Below are 21,156 nucleotides of genomic sequence, written 5' to 3'. Positions count from 1 at the left end.
TACGGAAAAAATTGCAAAGTATTTTATCAAAGATTGCCTCTTTGAATTGAAACTACAAATACAAGTACAGTGTAAAAGAATTATTTTTACAAATTTAAAGAAGAACTGCACACATTCGTATATATATAGAGATTTCGCGGTGGCCTCGATAATTAAAGAGCCTTGCCCGCCTATCTATTATTAAACTAACACCTGCCACGGAGTAGTATAAATAGAGTACCGTAGAATTTTCGATGTGCAGCCACGATCCGTTTCTTCGTATAGATTGGATTTTCTCCGTGCACCGGAGAATATGAAAAATCTTTCGAAGAATTCCCTGAATTCGATCATCGCGAAGTTGTTGCGTTAGACGTTCAAAAAAAAAAGAAAGGAAAACGAGGGTAAAGAGAGGCAACGACTAAAGTTAGTTTGCTTCTTCGTCGAGTTTCCCTCGCTGCCAAATCGAAGGATTCGGTGTCGCTCCGTGGCCATTGCGCAAGACTCACGAGTTCAAACCGGATGCCACGAAGCCTCCGAACCAAGTTCGCCGCGGCCAGACTGCTTGGCGTTGGCGGGTTCCGGTAAAAGCAGCTGCGAGACTCGATTACTCACGTCAGGAGGCCACGGCTCGCGCATATAACGCGTCTCGGCGCATCAGCCCGCTGCACTTTCTTACACGCGTCCACTTTCCTCTCTCGATCGTGAGCAAAAAGACGCCGTTCCTCCCACTCTGGTTTCCCAGACACATGCGATCCTGCCTCGCTGCGGTACAGGTTTTCTTCAGCCCCTTTCGGCTATTTACTCGACAAATAGGTGCACCAAACTACGACGTGCACACTGTTGCACATTTTCGATAGAATTAGTTACTGCTTTTTATCTCGGGTCGCTTTAAAGATTTTTTGTCGGTGTCTAATACCGCATTGACCGCACTTACGAGTAGGTGGTTATTATCGACCTTTCGGCTATTTACTCGACAAATAGGTGCATCAAACTACGACGTGCACACTGTTGCACATTTTCGATAGAATTAGTTACTGCTTTTTATCTCGGGTCGCTTTAAATATTTTTTGTCGGTGTCTAACACCGCATCGACGGCACTTTAATATTTCAAATAGAGGAACGTAACGCTTCGAACATTATTGAGGAGCGTTATCTTTAAAAAACAATATCATTCGATTAATTTTGCGATTACTGTTCAAATTTTCTTTTAAAGTTGTGATCCAATTGGTGTTTGTTTGTTGCTTCGATATTAACGCCGAGAATCAGCTTATATTTTTCTTACACAAACTTTCAATTCAGTAATTTCTTTTTTTCTTAACGAATTCTTTCGAATTTTATTGGAAATGGTAAGGTTTTGGAAATCTCCAGTATTTTTTTCTTCTTTTTTATTTATTTCATTTTATTTTACATCGCATCGACTATCTCAGAGTTTACAAGTTGTATTTTTGCGCTCGTTTTTATTCCACGAAGTTTTGGTAGATTTTTTTTTTATAAGATATGTAAGTTTAGAATGGCTTGTTCTTAATCGAGTCGGTTTTGCTCTCTTTTTCTATTTATGTTGCATCGGTTGATAGAAATATTGTATAATATTGTGAATGTTTGTTCTTCTTGTCATATTCTTTAAAATTCTCGAAGTTTAACAAATACAAAGCCTCGAAAATCGTAGAAACGTTGAAGAATATCGACGTGAATTTTTGCACATGCTACACACACACAGCGAAATATTCCATCTGAGTGTCACAGTGTAGTAACAGTTTCGTTTGCTTTATGCAGATTTGATGAATTTATGGTATGAATTTTTGGAATTCATTTTGGCAAAAAAAAAGGGAACAGTTTCGAAGTTTGGATTCGGGGAACGTATGTAACGTATGTGTATCTCTACTTTTATCGCTAAAAAATTGACAGTGTTTTATGTTTACTTCGAAAAAAAATGCACACGTATTGCATTGTTTGAGGAACGTGCGTTGAATGAAAAATGAGAAATTCTAATGGTTTTTGCCAGTGGCAACGATTGCCAAAGATTGACTAAGTTTTTGTAAAATGGATTTTTGTTCTTCAAATTTGAACGTACGAAGGTACAGACTTTATATTCGTGAACAATTCTGTTCGATAATAACGATTGTTTGCTTTTGGCGTATTGATAATAGTACGCTGCATTTTAACAAATATTTGTCATTTGACGTTACAATAGAGCAAATTTTAGTATCTACGTGTGTGTACTGAATATTTATTAATAATGTCCACATATGTATTTTAAAAATAGATAATAAAGTATCCGAAAGAAGAAATTTATAAACAATATATTTTTATCAACTCAATGCAAAGTTCGTGTCTTCTTCAAGAGAGATTGTGTTATCAGTTTTCACGAAAAAAGAAAGTATACACATATAAATATATTCTTAGTGGATGGAAAATAGATAACGAAGCAGATACGCTACATTTCTTAACAGATACAGAGACTACTTAAGTCGTTACAATCCACATTGATTGGCAGGGAAAAGAGAGTCGAACGGTAATCCCGAGTATTTCGATGTAAATTCACCGTGTTGCATATTCACGTCGTCATACATTCTCAGTGCAAACAGATACAGCATTAACGTATCTCTGGAACACGCTCAGGAACGTTAGAAGCACAGTCTTTATCTATTCGCGATACCAGTGAGTGGTCGGTACACGACTGTTTTCTTCGTTATAATTTCCAGCCTTGCAAATGCATTCGGACTCCATAAGTTCTAAAAAACGAAAACGTTTTAACGCTCGCTATGTAAATTAAAATTTAAACGTCATTCGTGGACGAATAAAGTGGCTGTCAATGTGTTTAACAATCCTGTGGATTTCAGAAGACATGGTAATCTCCCGAAGCAATATCAAAAGAGTAAAAACGGGTGAAGCAAGACCTCCCGGTAAATCCTCTACAGGGATAAATTATTTTATTCGAGATAAACAAAAGTTTAAACTGATATCGATACACGGTAAATGTGTACGCCTGCCTGTTAATTTTGCGACAAAATTTAATCACGAATATACATTTACCATTCTAGTGGTTACTTTCGTGTCACAATATTAAACAAAAACAAAAAAACTAAAGATTTTACATCGAAAGAGACTCTTACATCGTAGGACTCGACATCTTACTCTCAGGGAATCCGAGAAGATATTACGCGAATTCGATCGCTTCACTTTGCTCAAACATTGTACATCCATCAACAAACTACCGAAAAGCTCTTCCACTGATTCCAAAAAAAAAAAAAAAAAAAAAAAAGAAATATTTTCATCTCGCGAGTATCGATATTACACTCCGGTTTCCTTTAGTTCTCGAACCGAGCCGAGAAGTAGAAGTTTCGAGCTCAGAAAGTTGCCGTTGCAACGGTTACAATTCAAGAAATAAAACCCCGTGATATTTTCCGAGACACCCCTATTGTACGGGAACATACGGTCCGTTCCGTGACACTTGCCCTGATTAATCGTTCCCCGACGCGTTCGTAGGGTGATGCTCGTTATCGGTCCAATAGCTACTACGAGTTCGTTACTTGGGCGATCGGAGCGTATCGCCTCGAAGTCGGCAAGGTGCACCGAGAACACGGTCCTTATCCGCTCACGATGCTCGTAATCATCGGTTACTCGAATGTTCGCCGTCTTCATCGGCGCGCGCGAGCATCTGTCGTAGGACGTGAGCGTGGAGAGTTCGATGGCCTTCTTTGCGAAAACCAGTTATTTGTGAACGTAGCCTGGCCCTCACCGACTGTTCTTTGCCGGAAGTCTTCTCTCTAACGGTCTCCACTCATTCACGAATCACCACGATCTCTTTTCCTGTACGGATGATTTTCTCCTCTCGTGTTGAATGTCGATCGCGAGTGTCGATATTCCCTTAGGCGGTTCCCACGTTTTCACCGGCCGATTCTTTCCTCGTTCGAAGAAGGATTTTCTGATTCGCGAACGCGGGTCGTGCGCGTGCAATTTGGATCGCGAGCGTGTTCCACGTGTCCGACGTAACGGCCAATCTTAAAGCAACCAGTTTCGTTTGGTTTATGGGACTTCGGTCTGGCCGCGCTGCGCTTATTTTCGAATACGGGTCATTGGTTTGCATCGGGGAACGAAACGCGTGTAATTATCGTCGGCGAACGCTTATCGCGAGACTGCTTCCCCTCGTGATTTAAATGTTAATTTACCGGTCGCTGTGTTTTCGATACCGTGGCTGTTTCATTTTTCGTGTACGCCCGTCGATTTTTCACTTTTAGATCGAGCATTCGGCGACACGTGACGCCACACGTATTGTATCGATTGATTAATTTCGATCGAGAAACGGGCTCGGTTTACATGCATTTCCACGTACACTTCCACTTTGCTCGTTTTCATTCGTTTTGGTCGCGGATACCTCATCAGACCCGTGTCGCATCCGCTGTCGGTTGTCCTTCTTTCGTTTCTTTAATTTGTCGATTTGTCGTTCTCTTCTTTCCGTTTCGGTACATTCTTTCGATGAATGTTTCGGTGTTCGATGTTCGACGAGGCAGTGTTCTCAGAATTTTGTATAGGCTGTATTTCGATTGCAACTCGATGTTTAAAATTTACGAATGGCTCGGGAGGAGGGGGATTTCTTGAAAAGAAGATCAATTCGGTCGATGTTGCGAATTACTTACACCAAGGGTGATTTATTACCGATTTTATCGTGTTCGATCGATTTCGTAAACGCTGGATTAAAGTTACTCGAGCGTGAGGAATATTTTTGTCTTCGATCGATTTTTGCACCTTGTAAATTTCAACGATGAATTTTTTCCTTCTCTCTATGTAAATGATTTCGAATTTTGTTTTCGTGGCACGTACGGTTCATAAATTTATCGAATTCACTTACGAATCAACGTCGACAGATTAACCAGAGTGCCTTTCGTTTCAAAGTCGAGAGAAGAGAGTGTTCCGTTCGTTTTACAGTTTATAATACTTCATCCATTGTAAAATCATGAACGAAATTCGCAACAGAAGCACCATTAAGAACGTTGTCAAAATTTTGGCACCTAAAATTTTACGGTGATATCGTTTACAAGTTAGCGAGATAACACATCCACGCGATCTTCCAGCATTGCAAACATTTGTTCTTCGCGATAAATACGTTACGCACAGTGTGTTCTTGTGGCTAGTGTACACATATTCCATGTTACTCTTTTTCGTTTTTGGAACTGATCTCATTCCATGCTGTAAATCTGTTCTTGATACTTGAAAGGAAATCTTTTCTACGAACGTATGTAAAACTCGATTAACGCATTCTATGAAATCATTGATGACCGAAGCTACACTTCTGGTTCGCGTTATTTGACTCATCGATCAACAGTATCAATTTGCATTCGATTAAAAAAGGAAAAAGAAGAAGAAACGTCTTAATAAGTTTCGCCTTTGGAATTAAAATATGGTAAAATAAAACAAAGAGCAGCTTATTAACATACCGCGTTAATTAATTATTATCCGACGTGAGAAGAGTGTATATCAATTTCCGCATTCTTCAATATCATTGCAGTGAATATTTCATGAATTCGTGTAATTCGCACTTGATTTTAATCAATATTAACTTTTTTTTATATCTTCTTTTGCAATATTCTTCTATCGAAGAGAACCCAAATAAAGACTCGAAACGTTCAACGGCAATAAAATATATTTATTGGAACTACATTTCTTATGATATTTGTTTTTAATAAAACTTGGAACAAATTTTAATTTCAATCTTTATCATAAACATACAGTTCCCGTGAATAAATACGCGGCTCGATAAATACGGGCAAAGAGATGGGTAAATAACTACCGGATATGGTAACAATTTTCTTCTAAAGGATTCGAACAAATATTCGAAAGCTTTCGTCGACGTTAAAATATGCTCGTTTGGACGATATTTTTTTATAATATTCGTTTCGTATGGGACAAGCAACGCGTATCGTGTTATATTAACGCGCGCTCACGTTTCGTTCGTATATTTCGGGTATAAATTTATTTAATTGAATCCTCGGATCTATCTGTGACGTTGACGTAATTCATTCATCGTTCGCTACCGAAAAAATCCAAACATCGATTAAGAAACGAGCCGATCGAAATCGTCCGCGCGAGAAGACAGCTTGCAGCTAATTTTAATTTCGATCGTTAATATAAACACACAGCTCCCGCGGATAAATCCTTGACTCGATAAATACCGTAGAAAAAGAAGATAGGAAAATTGCTGCCACATATAGTAGCTCGTCAGGTCTGACGTCGTAAATCTATCCCGACGAGTGTCCTTCCAGCGACAAAGATTTACTGCGCGTATGCGGTACACATTGCGCGGGATTCTGTGCGTGTCCATTTATCAGTATAATCTTATACGATGCAAAATTATCGCATTTAATAACCCGGCTGCACGAACATGCTCGATAAACCTCGCACGGTGACAGTTTATCGATTTATCTTTCGGATCTACGGGCCGTAACAGCCCTCGAACTTTATTGAGTGCAGCAACGTGCTCTCCGCTGCTTCGCCATCGATATCATTGTCGATTTCACACCCGGTTAATTATGGTAGAAATCATTGAATATTAATGACGTCTCGACACGAGAGGCGTTCTAATCGGTAACGATACAACGCTGTCTTAATTAATATTATCCGTTCGATCTCCGATTCGGTTAATCGATTGCGGGGGTTAAATCCGTATTTGATCGTCCGAGCCGGTGTTGCCAACTTTGCCCATACATAATGTCCGCGAATTGTAAATTTCAATTACACGCCATCCTTGATTTATCGATCTAACGGAGATGCTAAGCTTTGGTTACCGTCGCGATACAGTTGCGGTCGCTTGACTAAATTTCGAGAATGTACACGATTTATTTCGGTTCGTTGCAGTGGGCTCCGAATTGAACTTTTGTACTCGATTTAGAACATAAGCTTAGAATAGAGGAGCATTCTCGAATAGAGGATAGGCAAATAAATAAGAGGAATAAAAAGAGGACGTTGAAGAAGTGTGTTGATATTAAATTGTAATTTAAGTAAGAATTGCTCGATTAAAGTGGACTTACTCCAAAATGGAACATTGTACTCGATTTAGAACATAAGCTGAGAATAGAGGAGCATTCTCGAATAGCGGATAGGCAAATAAATAAGAGGAATAAAAAGAGGATGTTGAAGAAGTGTGTTGATATTAAATTGTAATTTAAGTAAGAATTGTCCGATTAAAGTGGACTTGCTCCAAAATGGACTTTCATACTCGATTTAGATTACAAGCTGAGAATAGAGGAGAATTCTCTAATGTAGGATAGGTAAATAAACCAGAGGAATAAAAAGAGTGTGTTGGAGAACTGTAGATATTAAATTGGAACGAAAGAAGGAATTGTTTGACAAAAATTAATATTTATTTTCGTGCATTTGTAGCTGCAAGTTTTATTAAAACCCTGTCGACCGTATTTTAACTAACCGAATAAAACGAATTCGAGGAGTATATAAAACATAACCCATGTTATCTGGTTATAATATTAGTGAAGTTTCTTTTTACTAAATTTTGTACTTTTCGATTAATTTTCTCTTCTCTTTTCTCTGTTTTTAACCTTGTTTATCTATTTTAGATAACAGGAATTACAAACGAGAATACTATTTAGAAAGTCATTTCGTTTTCAAAAATGGAGAATATGTATATAATAAAATGTTTATACACTCTAAAAAAATCGCGTTTCATTTTCACCAAAAAAACGAAATGACTTTCCGAACAACCAATATTTTCTTCTATATACCTACGTATATATGTTCATCTTTTTTACATATAATTATTTTCCACCACGTTACTTTTACCAATATTACTTACTATAGTTTTAAATATTTTTCAAACACTTGATTTATATCATTTCGTACCTGACAAATTCTACTTATTTGTTTTACTTGAACAAAGCTGTTTAATTTGATCGTTAATTGTCCAGACTGAAAATACATACGATATTTAGTTAGTATTCCTATTACTGTCCGATCAAATTATTTTGTAAGTTATTATTCAGAATTACGAAAGGGGATGGAAACAATACTGTTGAAAGCGTTTTAATAAAGCTCGTAGAGACCAACACGAAGATGAATTTTCATTGTAGATATTAAAATATGAAAACCAACGCGAACGAAGGAGATATATAAATAGACTCAGTGTTCGTGAATTTGCTCGTGGAAATGCGACAGAAGCGAAGCTCTATTTTTCTCAGCTGCAAAAACGTTAAACGCCTCGGTTGGAATGCGATGTCGAACAAATGTGTTAAGACTTCTCATAATGTTGGAACTCGTCGGGCGTCTACCACACACGATGCCACAAAATGTTACGGTTCATTAATCGGCTTGGCAAACTGAACCGTATAGTTATGAGGAAATAAAGCAGGATCTATATTCGCGATACAGGCTAAAAAAGAGATTGATCTATCATCGTGTTTACGATTTGTATTTTCTGGATTTATTGCCAGAACGACGACTACGATAAACGAGAACGTAAAATCTGGCGCTTAATGATTCATGAATTTTAATGTTTCGTTGCATCAAATAGTTTCTTTTTCGTAAAATTCGATGTTCGATGAGAAACAGTGTTCTTAATCCATAACTCGCGTTTTTACACTGTCTTTACATTTGCGTTATATTGTATTTGAAATTCACTATTGGAAGAATTAGGATTTAAAATATTAAGAAATGTAAATACAATTAATTTAGCGAAAGTGAAATATTGGGGAATAAAAATTCAAGAGAGACCGTAAGCTGTGAATAAAATGAATTTAACGAAAGTATCATAAAATATTAGCAAGTACTAGAATGCAATTCAAGAGAGTGCAAGTCATAGTGGACAATGTTTTTATTTTCACATGTACTTTTTTTTTGCAAGACTCTCATATTTCGCATCTGTTGTTGATAATTCAGTGCGATCGAATGTTCTTTATTTTCAAGAACAGACAATAGCAATGCAAGCAATAAGCACGTATTGTGCTTTGTTCATGATATACGAGCATTTCAAGAAAGGATTTTGAATTCTAGCACTCACGGCTCGCAATATGCATAAACGCAATTGCATTATGCACGAATACAAAAAATCGTTAATGGAATATTTTTGTTCTAAAACAACTACGCTTTAGTATAATCTCTTTCTCACATCTTCCACTTTGCAAAAGGATGCACGTAAAATCTACATGGTATTTAGACCCAAGTTATCTTGTTACATCTATGCAAATGCATGTTATCCTTTTGAAAATTCATACCTCTACTTTAAATGCAAACTTTGTTTCTGATCGTGTTATTTTCTGTAACTAGCACTCTAATGCTTTACTGTTAATTGAACTTGAAGTAATCGACCCATTGTGTAAATTACACGAGTAAAAACATTAGAACGAATGAGCAAAAACGTACAATAGATCAATTTAATACAAATGTTAAATTTTACATCAGACTCTATCCATGTTCATGTTTCATGAAATTGCATAAATCTATAAAATTTCTGAATAATAATTTTATGCAGTCATTTTTTAAAATTTCTTTACGATTTAAAATTATTCGAAAGTATTTACCGTTTGGGATTTATTTCATTTCCACTGATAAGCTATCGAATCGGCTTGCTATTAAACCGCTTTTCAAAGATAGAGATATATCGTTAGAATCGTAAATCATGAATCGAAGTAAATTTTATTTTTGTGTAAAAATAGATTTCTTTCATAAAGTGGATTATTTATGACGTCGACTTTTTGTTACAGACTTTTCGATTGGAGACCGGAACGTGCTCTGGGCGAGCCACAGAAGCACGAAAGAGTGGTAATTATAAAAAATCTTTTCTCGCCGGAGGACTTCGACAAAGAGGTCGCATTGCTCCTAGAATATCAGCAGGATATCAGATCCGAATGCTTAAAATGCGGGGACGTCCGGAAAGTTGTTATTTACGACGTAAGTATCGTATATTATTCATATCGGTGTTCATATATTTTAATTTATGTAATCGAAACTCGCTTTGTCTCAATTATTCTCGTAATGTTACTTGAATCACTTTTAAACAAAACTAACTCGTATATGGAATTAAAAATAAACGTGTGCATTTCTTTCAAGCTTTTTATATCTATTTATTCACGAATTCATTGGTTTTTAACCCATTAATATTACCATAATTGTAATGTACATATTCTTCCTGAAAGCGTTCATGGAGACCTGACGTAACGCTTTATCGACTGGTAGTTCCAAAATGTTTTTAATACTTCAAAAAAATTGACACAATCGCGTCTTTGTTACGTAACTAACAATTGAGAGTATAAAATGTCGTTTATGCGAGTTTTTGGAGGAAAAAAGAGGCCTTTTTTATTATGCGAGTAATGAAAAGGTCACAATCGTAGTTCGAATCTATTAATCGTCCTAATGTAGTACAGTCGGCTAAACGTAACGAGCAGAGCGCATTAGGGTCGCTCGTTATCTCCGTTCCGCGTGCTCCGTTTCGCATAGATTATTGCAGCGTTGACTAGTTTTGACATGGTTACGAAAGCCGAATGCATATGAATACACGTGTATGGAAAACAGATATCTACGGAGGAATCTCTTTCATAGTAACCGAAAGAGATCATTTTGTTCCTGACATTAAGTAGATTCGTACTTTCGTGACCGTACAAACGAAACACAGTGTTAGATACAGCTGTTTAACGCGTTCGCAGATTGCGCTAAGTAGTTTAAGTACCACTCAAATGTGCAAAAAATCTTATCGACTCTTACAGCAATAAATATTCTACCTTTTCCCCCTAAACGATACTTGTCATTATCCCTGTAATATATTTACGTTTCGCTGTCGGAATTTCTCGTTTTAAAATTGTCCTGACCCAGAAGCGAGTCAATGAACTGAGAAGGTGTTAAGATTCCGAAGTATACGAGAATCGCAAATTTCGAGATACGACAATCTCGAATATTCAAGTCGAAACTAGACTCGAATGGAAAGCCAAGCCGGGTCTCGGTTCTTTCGAGACTCTCGAAGGTTCCGAGGATCTCGAATGTAAATGGAAATCTCGTTTCTTTCGAAACTCTTGAACTTTGAATCTCGGTTCTCCCGAGAAATCTAATTTTGAAATTTAATCTCGTGCAATCTTCAATCACTCTCTCTGCTGAACTTTTCTCGGTAGGTTTAATTCTCGCGATACATTTTTCTTTAATTTTCTCCGTATTTAGAGACAATTAACAAAAGATGTATAAACATTTCTGTTCTAAAACTTGTGCTACTGCTTTTATTTCATTCTTCATTATTTTAGTTCCTAAGCACGGTTCTACTCGATCAGCGATTATAAGCTAAGTTTTTAGAAATTCTATGTTAAAGATACTCCAAGTACATTTCGTTTGTACACTCTGCACTCAGATAAATACTTTTTGGGTATGATTCTCTCGAATTCGAAACGTAGACCTTGTCCGAGTTAACTCGGGCGCGGTGAATTAGTGCGACCACGTTAACCGAATTAATTCGGGCACGGCTCAGTAGTGGTAATAGCGTTTCCGCTTAAACTTTGTAACTGTTCCGTTCCTCACAAAGAGACAAGCAAACGGGTGATCAGCTCATTCTTGTCAAGAAAAACCTCTACATTGGATCATTGTTAAAATATTCGCGAGATATATACCAGTCGAGCAATATCACCGTAAAACGGTTCCTTTAATTGTTCCTTGAGTTGGTTCTTTTAATTAGCAAGCCGTTTCACGTGCTTTATCTTGAAGAAACAAATGTTAATTTTCCTATTTCGAAAAATTGAAGAACCGATCATGGTTGAAAAACTTTCAAATATTCGTAATCGAATCTCACGGAAAATTCGATAAATCGATTCTGGTGTAAACTCCAAGAACATTCGAGACACGTTCATTATTCAACCTTCGAACGATTCGAGATGAATTTAGATGCACCAATACACGTTATAACGAACGTCAACGCATTTTGATATAATTACCTAAGATTATATTGGTGATTCATAAACGCGTCCGTGGTGGTGAATTATGGACTTTACAACTCTAGGAGGATTCATTCAAAATTCCGCGTGGTTAACTCACGACGACTACTATGTAGTCAGATAATGCATACGTCGTGTGTACGTAACGTCGCTTTGAAGAACAGAGTCACGATAGAGCCATTAGCGAATGAATAGGGTTCGTCGATGTTAATCCAAGTTCAAAACCGTTCATTATGTAAATATTAATGTTAATACGGTTTCGTTATCGTTATAATATTAGTGATAGGTTTGAAATATCGTATTTAATTGTTCGTCGTTTATTGAGATAAATGTTAAAATCGTACGAAAGTCGAATAGTTACGTTAACGTGGAATTGAAATGTGCTGCAAAACTTTGTGCCGCAAAAGTTGCAACCACTAAAGTTGTTCATCTAGGTCGATCATTATCGCATTCTGTGTCTCGTATGTCACTGTTGACCCATCGGTGATCTTTGCATTCAAGCCCTTTAATGTAGAAGCTATTAAGAACACTATCAAGTATAGTACCAGTAATAAAGTATAGTATTGTATATGTTCGATACAATGGGATCATCTTATCGTACATCTCACTGATGATATAACACGTAGTCCACTTTTCTCTTCCTAGATTACGTCATGTATATAGAAGAATATTGAACATTGTTTGTCGCGCTGTGCCTTATTTATTAAGTTTTTTATCATTGGTATAATACGAAAGATATAATTAAAAATGAAGAAATATGTCGACAGTGTTCTACGTTAAAAAGTTAATGCAAGGAATATTAAGAGTGTTATCAGTGTTACTTGAAAAATCGATAAATACGAATCGAGTAATGCAAATTATGTAAAATATGGATCAATAAATTAGGAGTTAATGAACTTTATTCAAAGAACTTGGTTTAGCATGGTTTAACGTACGAACAGGACCATTAAATCCTAGAAATATATCGTTATCGCGTGAAATATTTAATCCTTGCAAAGTAAATTTTTTTTTAACATTCAATGTTTTATTCTCGTAAAGTAAATCTTTCGGTTAAAATATAACGTTTAACATCTGCCTCTGTATTTTAATGTCCTTCGGGGTATGTATCCTTGAGAAAACAAGTTAAACCTTTATTTTGTTTATTTATCGATAGTCGTTACGAAGCAATAACGATACGCATTTAAGGAACGTCGATTACCAGTTTGGTGAAAAATCATTATCGCGGTGAAGAATGATGACGTTAAGCCGTCGAGAATATTTAATTCTTCGTGGTCAACGACACATCGAAAATCAAAAATTAAAATCGAATTTTGCACGTTTAATTAAAATAGGATAAGGGACAAGTTGTTTCGATTTAAATACAATCGGGCTTATTGGTTGATTTTTCACAGATCGGTGCCCTCCTCCTTCAAAATGGAATAGTGCTAAATTTATAATCCATGAAATAATTCTTGTCTGTTTCTTTATTCAGGTTGCCAAGGTTTATTGCTTTTGTAATACGATCGAAGATGATGCACAGCTTTGCGAACCGCGTATAATTTGTGTTAGCTCATTTCTATTATTCGTTTCATCGATTTCCTCGTTGTTTAATATTTTGTGTCTTCTTTTGAGTGACTGGTAACAATCCTGTCATTCGACGTGAAATAATTTTTTGCCCCAATTGTAAACGTATTGTTCCTAGCAAGGAAATTCATCTAAAAGTCTGTCAGCAGACGTCCTAACGCGACGGTCGTTCGATTAAAATAAGACTTTAATTGATTGCGACGATATATACGAGCAATTAATATATTTAAAAAAACCTGAATCGTATTTCGGATATTTCTATTGGAAATATATAATATTAAATTTAAATTCCAAATTAATACCGTATCCTTTGAGTGTATTGTTCGTATCAAGTACGAACGATCAAAAGTGGCTTAAAAGCACTTTTGATACCGACGTTCGGCAAATATTATTGCGCTGTCGTTTCGTATTCCTTTATTTCGTCAAACACGCGCAAAGCCGATAAAAGCAAATCAAATAATGAAAGGAACACCTTGACCGATGTTACTAACTACACCGGAACGAAAAAATACTGACTCCGAAACTCAACGTTACATAATTCGACCCGATGTTACTCTAGAATTTAAAAAATGTACTTTTCGAATTAGAGCACGCGCGATATCTCGACCTATCCCGATTGTTCGCGATAAATAATTCAGAATAATTTTCAATTCGCACATTCGTATCTGTTGACCAAGGATCCAGCACCCGTGTGCAAAGTACGTAGCACGCAAATTACGATACCCTGTTTAAATTCACACTGTCCAAAGTAAACATAAGCTCGAGGAGCGCACACTTCGTAGAAATACACACCGAAGACAGAAGGAGAAACGAAGAGAAAGCTACGACTTACCGAAGTTCGCGAAAGAAACCCAAGAATTTAACAAAATCCTATAAAAAACACCGTGAAGACACCTCTCGATTGCTCGTCGCTAATAATCCGGTACCCGATGCAAAACTCACGATTGATACAACTTTCAAATATTTTGCGCGCGTTTGACGAGAAGACGCGTGAAACAAAAAGGAATAGAAACGATCGAGAAATTGCTCGAAAATGTGTTAATAGTATTCGTGTTCGGGTGAGAAGAAAAAGGAGCGGTTTAATCGATCCCCGCGTCGTAAATTCGTTCGAGACGAGGGTCCGTTGGTAACAATCCGGAATACAGATTGAAGGTTCAGGGCACAGTGCCCCGACAGAACGATATGCGCCAGAACGGTGATCACAAAGAAGTCGTCGGTAGGCCCTCCTCGAGCCCGACGCAAATAAACTTTCGAAAGGGGATGACCTAACCCTATAAATTCGCAACGAGACACTCCCAGTCGGCGCGTCTCAACCGTGAATCCATTCAATGTCAAAGTGAATTCCATGGTCTACGGTCGAACGGGAGCCTCGGTCGGACGTCGGCCGGCTGACGGTCTCCCCGATGTTGCGCGCGAAAAACGGCGTCGAGATCAAAAGCGGCGCGCGACAGGAAATTTCGTGGCAGCCAATTTAACGTCAACGCCGCGATTTCCCGCGCGTTTTTCGAGGCACCCGGTGGCTCCCATTCGGTGAAAAAGAGTCGAACGATGTAACGATGATCAAAAGACCGGCTGATGTCCGGGGCTGAATTTACGAACGGACGAAGCGTTTTACGGCTCGCCCCGGGTTCATGGTAATTCGGGGAATATCACTTCGCTGTAATCTCTTCGTTGCTTTTATTGCGAGCGGCTCCTCTTGTTTCGCGGTGTTCTTTTCTTTTCCTTTTTCTTTTTTCTATATCGTTTCTTTGCCCTTGTTTCGAACGTACCAAGGATAAAGGGCGTACATTTTCCGTGATTTAAATTTTTCGCTATTTGAGCGAACATTTTTTCATTTATCTTTTTGCGGCATTCAGGTTGTTCGTTACTTGAGCTAACTTTGAGCGAACATCTTCTACCTTCTTTCGTCATTCAGATTGTTCGTTGCTCGAGCTAACTTTGAGCGAACATCTTCTATCTTTTTTCGTCATTCAGATTGTTCGTTACTCGAGCTAACTTTGAGCGAACATCTTCTATCTTTTTTCGTGATTCAGATTATTCGTTACTCGAGCTAACGTTGAGCGAACATTTTCTCGTCTTCTGTCTTTTTTCGCCATTCAGGTTGTTCGTTACTTGAGCTAACTTTGAGCGAACATCTTCTACCTTCTTTCGTCATTCAGATTGTTCGTTGCTCGAGCTAACTTTGAGCGAACATCTTCTATCTTTTTTCGTCATTCAGATTGTTCGTTACTCGAGCTAACTTTGAGCGAACATCTTCTATCTTTTTTCGTGATTCAGATTATTCGTTACTCGAGCTAACGTTGAGCGAACATTTTCTCGTCTTCTGTCTTTTTTCGCCATTCAGATTGTTTGTTATTTGAGCTAACTTTGAGCAAACATTTTCACATCTTATATACTTTTCTGTGATTCAAATTTTTCGTTATTTAGGTAAAAATATTCTCATCTTCTATCTCTTTCCATGATTCATATTGTTTGTTATTTCAGTTCACTTTGAGCGAACATTTTCTCATCCCTTATCTCTTTCCGTGATTCAGATTGTTCGTTATTTAAGCTAATATCGAACGAACATTTTCTCGTCTTCTATCTTTTTTCGTGATTCAGATTTTTCGTTATTTGGGAAAAATGTTCTCATCTTGTATCTTTCGAAGGAAATTTGAAAACAATTCGATTATTATCGGGGCGATATCCCCCTACACCCATTTTTATCACGAGAAGGAGATTTTTGCGAAAGGTGTATATTTTTTCGACTTTTAAAAGCCATCTAAAAATTTGATAGCAATTCGATCGTTGTCGAGGCATTATTTTTCCCTCGCATTCGGCATACAGAAAGGATTTATGCGGCAGGTGTATATTTTTTCGATTTTTTAAATACCATCTGAAAATTTGATGGTAATTCGATGATTCTCGAGGCATTATTTTTCAACAACGATCGAATTACTATCGAGTTTTGTAGTTTACCATCGGGAGGTGTGCATTTTTACGAGTTTTTAAAAATCTCCTCTAAAAAAATATTGAAGGGGATCGTTATCGAGACAATATTTTTTCCCAGTACCCAATATAATAATAATGGGATACGTTTAGGATACATTTTCTCGAGTTGTTAAGGGCTTTCCAAAATGATCGAATGTTTGGAACATAAATTGGTGTAAAATTTTAACACGGATATGTTTTGACTTAATTTTGAACCGCGAAAAATTACCTTAAATTAACAACGAACATAGTCTATTGTAATTCTGAAGCGTTGGCGATCAAAATGCTTAATATCATATGGTCGATAACAATACTTCAACTTTCAACGTTTTAACCAATGCTGCCACCTACTTTTTCGCGTTAACATCGTTAATACGTTGCATCGTACATTACACAATGAAATAGTACTCGCTCAGGATTCGAGTGAATGCAAAAATTTACTTTTCCCGATCGAGAAATTCAATTAAAGAATTCAAAATTCGCTACTTTCGATTCATCGATATAGACATCTATTCAGAGATAGATAATAGATAAAATTGACCAATAATTAATAAAAGATAAATAACTTTCAATGCGTTATTTGTTCGATAAAAACTAATTTAAAATACTCGATGAAATTATGTTTCACGTTGAAGGAATAGTACCTTATCCGAATGATAACAGCGAATAAATTGCTACGCGATGGTTTCATTCTTCATAGATTATTCGAATAAAATTCTGCGCATGTCTGTTTCGATCGGTGGAGTTATTACCTTAGAGATATGGAAAAATATCTTTTTCGAATGCACAGGATCTGTAAACCTACAATTCTATGGTTTGAAAATTCGATGAAAAATACCACGAGACGAAGTTATCTTCATCGGTAAACGAAGACGCGTAATGTTGTATTTTATCGTTAAATCGATGTATATACAAATGTACTTGTTAGGTATATTGTGCAGATAAGACGAAAAACGGATAAATCGATCCAACGAGGTAGCACAACGTAGTAAAAGAACAAAGAACGTCGTGTCGCGTACGAGGTCAGGCAGTAAAATTAATGTTCAAACCGAAGTCTCATAAATTGTGGTTTAAGTCGAGACGTGAGAAGTATTATGGCGGACTGTGGGCGACGTAAACAGCTTTAAGTCGTAAAAACGGGAAGACTTCGGGCCCGTGGTGCAACAAAACGCGCATAATGGAAGTGAAAAGACCAAGAGCATCCATCATCACGTGATTACGGTGGCTATTGTTTAATTAACGTATGCATCCTATCGGTCCCGTTCCAGAAACGAAATAAGAAAAGAAAAATTGATAGTCGCTAAACGAACGATTGTACGAGACGAAATATTCAAATAGAAATGTCAGTTGTAAAAATAACATTCTCGACGAAACGAGGTTTTCCTAACAGCGACAGCTTTGTTTGTTCAAAATTACGAGATTTCTTTTAAGCTATGTTTACCTCTAATTTGTTACGACTATAGTTGTTTCGGTGAAAAGTGACGATTGACATAAACGTTCGATATTATAAAAAGAAGAAGAAAAAACATTCGCAATAAAATCTCTGTAAATTCTTCCCTGGAAAATTATTTTTTAAAGTAAAATGTTATTTCATATTTTTATTTTTTTAATTATAGAAATAGTCGTAACTTGTATACGGTAGAACCTCGATAGTTGTAGAAAAATGGTGGTAATGCTTACAAGTATCGGGGGAACAAGCCTAATGAGAAAAAGTCCCATTTAGATGATGTACATATTTCCAGTATTTATAATCAATATTGTTCAGTTACTTGCCTCTCTGTCTTTACTCGTGGCTTACTTACTATCGTTTACGAACATAACGCAACGAACGAGGTTCTGAGGTAATCGTCGACATTGCATTTATCGAGGTTTTACCACAAATCGTAAAATGAAATTGTTAGATACTCTCACTGAGGTCTCACTGAAATAAGGATCGAAATTATAGCTAGAAGTATTTAGTATAAAATCTATAATTTGCAAAGTGGAAACGTCTAGTGCTAACTACGGTAATAAAGCACGGGATAATTAAAGTTGGAAAATGGTGGGAGAATGAAATCGGTAAGAATATATGATACTGGGCAATTTACGATTACTATTGTTAAATATGTAAAAATGTGTAAAAAAGATTCGCAACAGCCACAAATTTATAACAAAATACATTACATGTGTTACTATTTACGTTTTTCTTTTTTTTTGTGAATTATTTATTTTTTACGTATATTGCTTTTGAATTTATGTTATTACCATTTATATTACTTTACTCCATAGATGGAACGATCAACGTTAGAAAACTATTTTGCAATTCGAATTGACGTTTATTATCCGAACTGACGTATCTTCTTATTTGTCCATATAATAGAGGTTCTATCATAGTGTACGTTTTATTTCATTTATTCGATACGAACACGTTATTAATCGATATAAATTTCTTATAGAATGAAAATCCACCATATCGGTCGATCCCAAAAACTCAGACGCGACTACCTTACATGCTTGCAGAGACATCCAGAAGGTGTTGCACAGGTGACATTCCGAGAACCTGTCGAAGCTCAAGCTTGCGTTCAGTTGCTAAATGGTCGTTGGTTCAGTCAGAGGAAAATATCGGCTGAAATTTGGGACGGCAAGACCAAGTACAAGTAAGTTTATCCTTCGCATTCTTTTATATCGACACGTTTACCGACCGAGTCGATACGTAACCATCGCTATGGCTTTGAATTGTACACTACATTGAACACCGATGAAATATAGAATGTAGGTACATAGTCATACGAGACGGAAGTCGCACAATCTGAAGTACCGACTTCGTAAAGTTTTAATGGTTCTGTAGTGACCTCTTCGTTTAGGAACGGTGATTCTGAGAACCATAATCAACCGAACTCAATAACGGTAGTAAAAGTAGAAAACTCGTCTCCAAAGATCATTGGTGGTTTTTGTCAAAATCCATCAATTTGGGAAAATATGTTCATTTTCAAAAATGAAACTCGAAACATTTTGACGATAGAAAATGTAGAATATTTTTGACGTTACAGGGGTTCTGACAGCTTATTAAAGTTTTCCAAGTCTCATTTATTCTTAAATCTTTATTTTGTAATATTTTTCTTATACTCTAAGGAAGGTATGATCAAAGAACATTAGGAACGTTCATATCTCTTTCTTTGACTCGTAGTTTAGGTTCGTTTAAAGGGGATATAAACAAAGCAAGGAAAAAGAAAAAGAAAGAGTTACTTGAATTGAAATTGTTAACACGTATCACAATTATATTCATATATTTACATTTCGTTAAAATGTTGAAAGTTTCATGCAGTTTTATACTTTGTAACAGTTTTCTATTTTACCAGTTGTTGATGAATTATCGACACTTATAAAATGAAACATTACACGATTTATGTTATAAATTATGAATTGTAATTTATAACGATTTGTTTGTAATTTGTTATTGTGGCATGCGAGAAGAAAAATTGTCTAATTAGATACGTTGTCCAAAACTAATAACTCGATTATTTCATTCTAAAGTAAATTATTTTAATCAGTTGATCGTAAACATTAACAATGGTACGATCCACTTATTTCTGTTATTATTTTTCAATATGTTATTACAAATATTTATTACCTTTATGGATTTTGTTACCATAAACAGACCTCCACATTATCGACTTTATTTTGTTATACTTATCTTTTCTTTATTTAATTGTAGCAATTTTGTAAATTGCAGGTCTCGATTTTATTCTTTTTGCAAGTAGTAACAACAATACCCAATTCTTTTACGATTGTTTTACATTCCCAATTGATTGTTATTCGTTCTTGTGTAATTGGCTTCAATTTCATCCTGTATGTGGATTAATAATACTTGTTCCTTCGATTATTTCTTATTTTTTTAATCGTCACACTGCTCCTACTAGAAATGTTCGTTAAATGTTTCATAGTCTGTGTCCAAATTTATCATTATCATTCCAATGGTAGATTGTTTATACCGTTCTCTCGCACATTTAATACTAAAATATAAATTGTCAGGTATTGGCAGTCGTCGTCAAATCGAATTGTTTATTCCAGGATTATGGAAACTGACGCAGAGATTGAAGCTCGTATCGCGAAATGGGACAAGTACCTCGAGGACGGTCAGGATGAAAAGAGGGGAAAATCTGAAAAGAGTGGGAAACGAAGCGAGCAGAAAACAAGGGAGGGGAAGCCTGGAACGAAAAAAGTTTCGAAGCTGCCGAAAACAACGGAGGAAACGGAACTGTCGTCGAATTCCGAGGACTCGCAGGAGGCAGCTGGAAATAACGAATAAAATAGCAAAAATTCCGTACCAGAGATTTCAACGTAAAGTAAAAACCGAAGGAAAATTTGTAAGAGCCAACACTTTTAAGAAAAATTAACCGAGAGTAACACCGACGATCACGATTAGAAGTATTTTTTCCAGATTACAAGGTAATTGCTTGTAATTCTCGTTGTTGATGATCCAAATATTATGGCATTATGGCATTAGATGCGTCGTAACAATATTGTCGTTGCTCGAATAAAATAAAGCAGTATGATATCCCTTGTGACTACTGGTTCGATGATTTCCCATCTTTTTAGGTGCTGTTCATCGTTTTGTCATCGGTTACAATATTATTAGAATTTTTTCATTTATAATTTATTTACAAGTGGAAATTAAGTTACCTTGCGTGTTTTGTCTTTTTTAGAAACGATCAGTCTTCTAATTTGTACATCGCAGCGGAACCTTGATAGT

At 36.4% G+C, this 21,156-nt stretch overlaps 1 protein-coding gene across 4 annotated transcripts in view; it reads left to right on the top strand.

The window, feature by feature from the left end:
- Positions 1-20,971, top strand: part of Barc (RRM1_TatSF1_like and RRM2_TatSF1_like domain-containing protein barc) — a 99,831-nt gene extending 78,860 nt beyond the window's left edge. For 3 of the 4 annotated variants that reach the window (XM_076307741.1, XM_076307740.1, XM_076307739.1), the window contains 3 exons: positions 9,687-9,873; positions 18,924-19,060; positions 20,475-20,971. In XM_076307741.1, the coding sequence (XP_076163856.1) occupies positions 9,687-9,873; positions 18,924-19,060; positions 20,475-20,712 (562 nt within the window). In that variant the 3' untranslated portion in view covers positions 20,713-20,971. Of the gene's footprint in view, positions 1-9,686; positions 9,874-18,859; positions 19,061-20,474 lie in introns of all 4 variants that reach the window. The other variant, XM_076307742.1, reaches the window with a different exon arrangement.
- Positions 20,972-21,156: the final 185 nt, after the last annotated feature.

Source organism: Ptiloglossa arizonensis, chromosome 3 (genome assembly GCF_051014685.1).
Source record: "Ptiloglossa arizonensis isolate GNS036 chromosome 3, iyPtiAriz1_principal, whole genome shotgun sequence".
NCBI lineage: Eukaryota > Metazoa > Arthropoda > Insecta > Hymenoptera > Colletidae > Ptiloglossa > Ptiloglossa arizonensis.
This window is presented reverse-complemented; position numbering and strand designations above follow the sequence as displayed.